The sequence below is a fragment of the Nicotiana attenuata genome, chromosome 5 (assembly GCF_001879085.1).
Source record: "Nicotiana attenuata strain UT chromosome 5, NIATTr2, whole genome shotgun sequence".
NCBI classification, from domain to species: domain Eukaryota; kingdom Viridiplantae; phylum Streptophyta; class Magnoliopsida; order Solanales; family Solanaceae; genus Nicotiana; species Nicotiana attenuata.
Genome location: NC_031993.1, coordinates 24,491,615 through 24,498,927, shown reverse-complemented (window position 1 = coordinate 24,498,927; position 7,313 = coordinate 24,491,615). Strand labels below are relative to the sequence as shown.

General features: G+C 37.5%; 1 protein-coding gene across 1 annotated transcript; it reads left to right on the top strand.

The window, feature by feature from the left end:
• LOC109225527 (iridoid synthase-like) lies at positions 2,904-4,564 on the top strand. The gene has a single exon (XM_019390229.1). The coding sequence runs from the start codon at positions 3,085-3,087 to the stop codon at positions 4,216-4,218; it is 1,134 nt and encodes a 377-aa protein (XP_019245774.1). The 5' UTR covers positions 2,904-3,084; the 3' UTR covers positions 4,219-4,564.

Below are 7,313 nucleotides of genomic sequence, written 5' to 3'. Positions count from 1 at the left end.
TTTCCTCCTGCCTTTCTATCCGCAGTAGTATTTACTCTGTTGTTCCAAAATGCACTTTAACATATCTTCGAGCTTCTTTAGGTCAGCTTCCCTAGGTTCTTTGTTCCTATTAACTTCACTAGAAAAAGAAGAACCATCAAAGTAAGGGGTTGGGGGAAGGTAAGAAATATAAGCACAACCGTGAAAGTGACCATCTTGACCACCACATATATCACACACATTCCACACATAAGATTGAGTTGGTGCACAAAACTCGCTCTCAGGAATATTTTGATAATTTTGCCCTGGGTGGTTTCCTTCACAATATGCATAAGGAGGATCAAAAGTAGAATTACCAACAACAAAATTCTCATAATTCCATGATGTCATGTTTCTCAAATAAACAAATAAAACTAAAATAAAATCAAATAATAAAATAAAAGTTCAAACTTGAAACCTAGCAATATGTACACCTACAACTACACCGTTAGTTCCCCGGCAACGACGCTAAAATTTGATCACGCCCAACTATGCCTTATAAAAAGGACAATGCGGTCGTTGCAAATATAATCCGGTTTACAAGTCCGGAGTCGAATCCCACAGAGAACTAAGGTTTAGCTACAACTGTTCGCTATCACCAAGAAGACAAGCTTGAACAATTCCTAACTTATAGATATTAAGATTCTTGTGTTTAACTAATTAACTAATAAATTAAAATAGTAAATTAACAACTAATGATACTGAGGGTTAGAGAAAAGATTAAGGAGGTCTAGAGTTATGATTTCCCCAATTGTCGGAATCCTTCCCGCTATGTCTTCTATAATTTCGCCTAAGTATTCTCTACTGATCATGAGCACTCTTATTACCGTAAATCTCTCCCGAGTAATTACGACAATTTACTAGACGCACTCTCCCGAGCTACGCTAGCTGGCTTTTAATACAGCTCACTTCAGATCGCACCCAAGGCTTCGTTATCCCTAATCCCGCCTTTAAACCCTCGGTTATTGATCCCTCATATACTCTGGGAGTGGTGGTGTTCAACAATTCCCTAAATATGCACTCTCTCCCGAGTTATGCATACTAAATAGGCAAAGCTAATTGAGAGCTCTTCAATCAACCACAATATAAACGTAGTTGAACAAATAGAGAAAAGCTATGGCTCAATTACATAAAAACATAACAAGAATTTATCCTACAAAAGGTTCTATCAAAACTCTAGATAACAAATTAGCTATTCATAATAGTATGTAAAACTACAATACTAAAAGTCATAACCAACAACGAAGAATAGGAAGAGGAAGGAAAAACTCGTAGAAGAATTCTCCGCCTTGCTCCCAATGTGTTCTTGCCTCCAAGGGTGTTGTCTAACCCTAAAGTAGTGTCTTGCCTCCTTAGGTCTAATTTTTATCCAAAATATGTCCCCTCTTTGTTCTTGGTCGGCCTCCTTTGTTTAATATAGGGTTTAGGACTTAAAATCCCATGTTTTGCACTTTAGTCCCTGAAATTTTCGTTTCCTGCCGCGGTCCCACCGTTGTCGCGGTCAAACCGCGGCCAAACATACTTTCTGATTCTTCAGTTGTCCGTGAGTACACTCTGCCGCAGTTCTACCGCGGTCGCGGTGGAACCGCGGTTTTTCACCCTGTTTCGTTTAGAATTTAGAAAAACGTAAAACATGAAAGTTGTAGCCCTTTGAGTTAGTTTTCCAACCATATATTGTGGAGCCCAAATGGAGTTCTGAGCAAAAAGTTATTTCTATTTTACTAGACAGTGCGCAATATGCCTCCTCAAGTCTTCGTTCGTACTTAATTATCAAATTTGACCCCCGAACACGATCCCGGCTTAATTCCTTGAGCTTTTACTCAGACTTCAAAGCTTCAAATCACTTAAATTCATTCCATAACATCTATATAGCTCGGAATCACACCTACAAGGCATAAAACACACAATTAGTGCAAAACACTAGCGATTAAAGCGCAAACTCAATTAAAATGCAGTAAATTCGAGTGTAATAAGCGACTAAAATATGCAATTATAGCCTATCATCAAGGTGAGAGAATAAATTGCTGAGAGAAATGTTGAAAAAGAGTACATGTGATTTACTTTGTTTAAATTGTTGGCTTCGCTATTGTGAATGGCTCGAGGCGGTTCAAAGTTATAACTGGTTTTTTATTTTTATTTTTATTTTTTTACCTTAGAACTCATAAATAGGCGCAAACTCATTTGAAGGTAGCCTTATGAGTAGCTCGAGATGCCGCAAGGAGACAGTTGGAGTCATAAATAGGCGCCACTCAAACTTAGAGTAGCTCGAGATCTGAAACTGTGGTGCATGTGAAGCGAATAGTGGAACCCATTACGCATTATGAATCTAATGAATGAGCTGTAAGGGAGAGGCCTGTTGCCTTAATGCCCGCTGCCCCAATTCAGTATTTATAAATCAAAAGCATTGTATCTTACATCAATCATGTCATGTTTCAATTAATGGAAATGGGAGAAGCATTTAACATAAACTACAAACGTCGACCTACTCCTTTCTGATAGTTTATTATTCCCCGTCTAAATTTACTTAGTGCACTATTGATTTGGTATATCTTTCAAGAAATAATAAATAACATGATAATTTTAATATATTACCCCTATTTATTATATGTTGAAACATAAATTGGAAATAAGTAATAATCAACGAGAAGGGTAAAATAGGTGTAAAATAGTAAATTATTCATTAATTTTCCAATTAAACAAGAAAAAGTGAATATCTATTTTTAGTATAGTGGACAAGTAAATAAAAAAGGAGGGAGTAACTACTTACCTGTTAAGTATTGCCTTTCTATGCAAACATTACAGTATTAATCTGCCCGTGCACCCCCCCCCCCCCATATATATATATATATGCTTACTTATGATTAAGGTAAAGTAAATATATTTCTTGTGAGTGTACGCAAAAATTTTAAAAAAACACGCAAGTAGTGTAGTTGGTACTCGTATAAGATATAGAAGTGAACTCTGCGGGAAATATATAAGGTTTATAAGCTCTTCCTATGTACATTATATAACATTTCATTTGACTGGTGAGGAGGAGTGTTGAGACCCAAGGAATCAAAAAAAGAGATGGCTGTCCAAAGAGAAGAAAGTAGTCCAGCTGAATATGTTGCTGTCATCTGTGGAGTAACGGGGCTAGTGGGAAAGGAGCTTGCCAATCAGCTTCTCTCAACATCTAAATGGAAGGTATACGGCATATGTCGAAGGCCAGAAAAAATAAGCACATCCCAAAATCCACGTTACCATTTCATTTCTTGTGATCTCCTAAATACCTCGGAAACCCTAGAAAAGCTATCTTCATTGGTTGATGCGACTCATATATTTTGGGTGACTTGGGCAAGCCAATTTCCTCTAGATACTCCACAGATTTGTCAGCAAAACAAGAGCATGATGAATAATGTCTTGAATGCTATCCTCCCAAGAGCTAAAGCACTCAAACATATTTCTCTACAGACAGGAACCAAGCATTACGTCTCATTACAAAACACATATTGTTCTAGTAATAAACAAGTTTGTTATTATGACGAGCAATGTCCCAGAGCTGATTCTGAGTATAACTTCTATTATGTACTGGAGGACTTGCTTAAGGTGAAATTACGAGGTAAAATAGCATGGTCGGTCCACAGACCGGGTTTGATCATAGGCAGTTCTCATAGGACAGCTTTTAATTTTATGGGAAGTTTGTGTGTCTATGGAACAATTTGTAAACATTTGAATCTGCCTTTTGTATTTGGTGGGAAAAAGGAATGTTGGGAAGAAATGTGGGTGGATGGATCAGATGCTAGGCTTGTTGCTCAGCAGCATATTTGGGCAGCCACCAATGAAACATTTTATTCCACAGATGGTCAAGCTTTTAATGCCATAAATGGCTCAAACTTTACGTGGAAAGAGATTTGGCCTGCTATTGGCTTAAAATTTGGGGTCACTGTTCCTGAAAACATGTTCAATCCAAATTTTAGAATCGCCGGATTCATGGCAGACAAGGAACAAGTGTGGAATGAAATTGTCACGAAAAATGACCTGGTTCACACCCAGATGGAGGAGATAGCAAATTCCAAATTCCTAGACGTTCTCTTTAGTTGCCCCAAGATTTTATGTACAAGAGATAAAGCAGATCGACTTGGATTCACAACGAGGTATCATATGTTGGATTCAATTTTACATTGGGTTGATGTTATGAGACATGAAAAGCTTATCCCGTAACATAGAAATAGAATTTAGGTACACTGATAATCTAAGAGATTTTTGCATGATCGGTGTAGTTTTAATGTTTTATCACTTGTAATAGGTTATTTCTTATGTTTTGCAGGTAATAATTCATATTTTATATAAAAAGTTAATTATAATTGAATATTAAGTAATTAATTTGAGAGTGTAAAATATTTTATATACATATATAGAGTAGTATATTTTTGTTATATATGCTCCAATAAATATTTTCCTTGGAATATTCAGGCCTTATCATGGACCCTCTTTGTCTTCACTTCGTGACAACATATTGTATGGAATTTCGGTACTTGATAAAAAAATATTGATTCCCTCGCTTGTGCCACATAATGTCATCTTGTGTGTATGTTTTTCTTTTTTCTTTCTTGTTTCTCTTTTGTCATCATTCAATTACTTATTCTCTTCCATGAAAAATTAATAATGTGGTAATCGTCTTTTCACTTTTGGATTACCAATGACTTATTCATAAGTTATTATTAACTATTCAATGTATCAAAATGGTAAATCTTTGAAACAATCATGATATGCTTCACTCGCCTAGATGCCCAGTAACCATCTTATAGTTATATAATAAATTTACCAGGTTCCATTCTCATATGCATTCCTCTCATTTCCTAATGGATTTCTTGTTATATGTAGTTTTGTACATTTCATCTTGGCGATTCAACGTTTGAAAAATGTTTGTTTATTCTGAGCCTTTCGAAGATTTGAATAAACATGTCATGTATTATCGATCTCCTATAGAAATTCCACCAACTCTGACGTTTCTAACTTAATCTTATAGTATGATGCATTTGAAATTTTATTAAAGTCGCTCTGCCAGTAAGTTTTAATATATACAAACAATTCGATATTCTACTTTCACAGTTTATATTTTAAACAAAATGGCATATGTTGTGGGGCCTAATTACAGTGGACTTTCGTAATTTAATGCACTTGTGATTCGTGAAGAAGCACTATTAAAATTTAAACCCGACAAAACCCATAAAGCAAGCAACGTTTCTTGCAATTTTTGTTGCCAAATTTAATGGCCTCTACAAGATTTGAAGCAGCAAATATTAAAAGCTGAAAAAAACATTATGGAGATAACGCAAACCACACACAAGGTACACAATCCTTTCTTTCAAATATCTACACCTTATAAGAAAGGGGTAACAAATCAGTGCACCGACACGTGCTTGACCTACTAGCCGGGGTGAACCTTTTCTCTTCAAGGCTCAACGTTCGTCTTCAATTCTTCAAACGATCAACTCCCCGTGCGAGCGGCTCAACACCAGCTATTCGTTAGTATCGATTTCCACGATCGAAAGCTCGTTTCTAGACCGTTTGTTATGGTTTGATGGGGAACAAGGATACAAACATGATACACATTGGATTAGCACCCTTAACGAGGATAAGTAAATATTATTTACTCCTAAATTGGATAATAATTAAATTTGTATGTAGTTTAAGAATATGTGATTTAATTTAACACAAATGATCAAATAACAGTACGTAGTCGAATTTAAACGAGATAGAGCGACCTGTATACGGTAAAATTGGAGGGTCTAATTTTCGGTCATTACAACGCTTCATAAGCATGTTTCCAAAGGCTCGAGGCTATGGTCGAGATTCATACCCGAGGGGTTATCGGCGTCCGACCTCGGAACAATGTAGATCGACAGTTGTGATGAAAATGCAGGAAGTTCCCAAGGCGCGTGACTAGAGCTGACAAAGTTGTATACAGTAAAATCGGAGAGTCCAATTTTCCGTCATTATGGTGCCTCGTAAACATATTTCATAAGGTTCGAGACTAGGGTCGAGGTTCACCCTCGAGGGCTATCGACGCTCGACCTCGGGGCATGCGGACCGACGACTATGATGGAAAAGTGGGGAGTTCCTTAGGCGCATAACTAGAGCTGACAAAGTCTAGTGAGCTAAAATCAAACCCGAATCATGACTTCAACTAGCTGTCCCATCTCCATATCTTTGTAATAAATGTGTTTGTACTATGTGGAGATTCCCCCTCCTATATAAAGGGGATCCTTGTCATTTTGTAAACATCTGTTGTCCCATACTAAATATACAAGAACATCCTCTCTGATCTCTAACACATTCTCTTGATTTCATTATTTCGTTTATTGCTTACGTTCATTGCTTACATTCATTATTCATCATTTATTGCTTATTATTGGCCATAAAGAGGCGTCATTGATTCTATTCTAACTGGTAGTCGCCCATCGATTACCCCCGATAGCTCCCAGCCGAGCCTCAGACTCGACCCCTAGGCCCTGATTATTAAATCATTCGGTTTGGTCATCACCTTGTTCTCAAACTCTTATCTCGTTTCTAAGTCTTTCACATAGCATCAACTGCCTAAAAACTAGCATAAAAATAGATCACGTATTTTTAGAATCCCATAATAAAATTTAATTATTATTACCATTTTCACGGTAAACAGTTTGGCGCCCACCGTGGGGCTAAAAATAAAAGTGATTATTTTCTTGCTGGTTTTACTACACAACGCAAGTTATCTTTCACACTTTTTCTTGTCCAAGATCTTTGATTTCAGGTCGAAATGCCTAAACCAGTAAATATACCTGAAAAGAACAACCTCTAAAACTACGGAAAAGGCGGTGTGGTTATTCCAGGTATGCGTGTGCCACCGCGAAACTCTGAGATCACACTGGAGCCGATTCCCAAGGGTACGACCTCATGCGATGCCCGATGCGTTAGCGCCGGTCCTCACATTCACCAGGGAGCGCACCGAGAAATTCAGCGGGAAACTCGAAAAAATCCAACCTAGGCAAAAAGAGAGATTCCTCGGCATGTCGTTTAAATGATTATCGGGGGGACCAATATTCCCCAAAGACCCATGATCAAATAGATAAAAATATCCGCTGCAATAGAAGGGCCGATCCGAGACCGCATGACTGAAGACACCCTCGCATTCAGCGAGGAGGATCTCGAGACCTTGGCAGAACCACACAACGATGCACTGGTAATTTTATTTCTTTTAAGCAACATTCGAATTAAGCGTGTGCCCGTGGATCTAGGCAGCTCGACCAACATAATCAGGTTAAAAGTAGTAG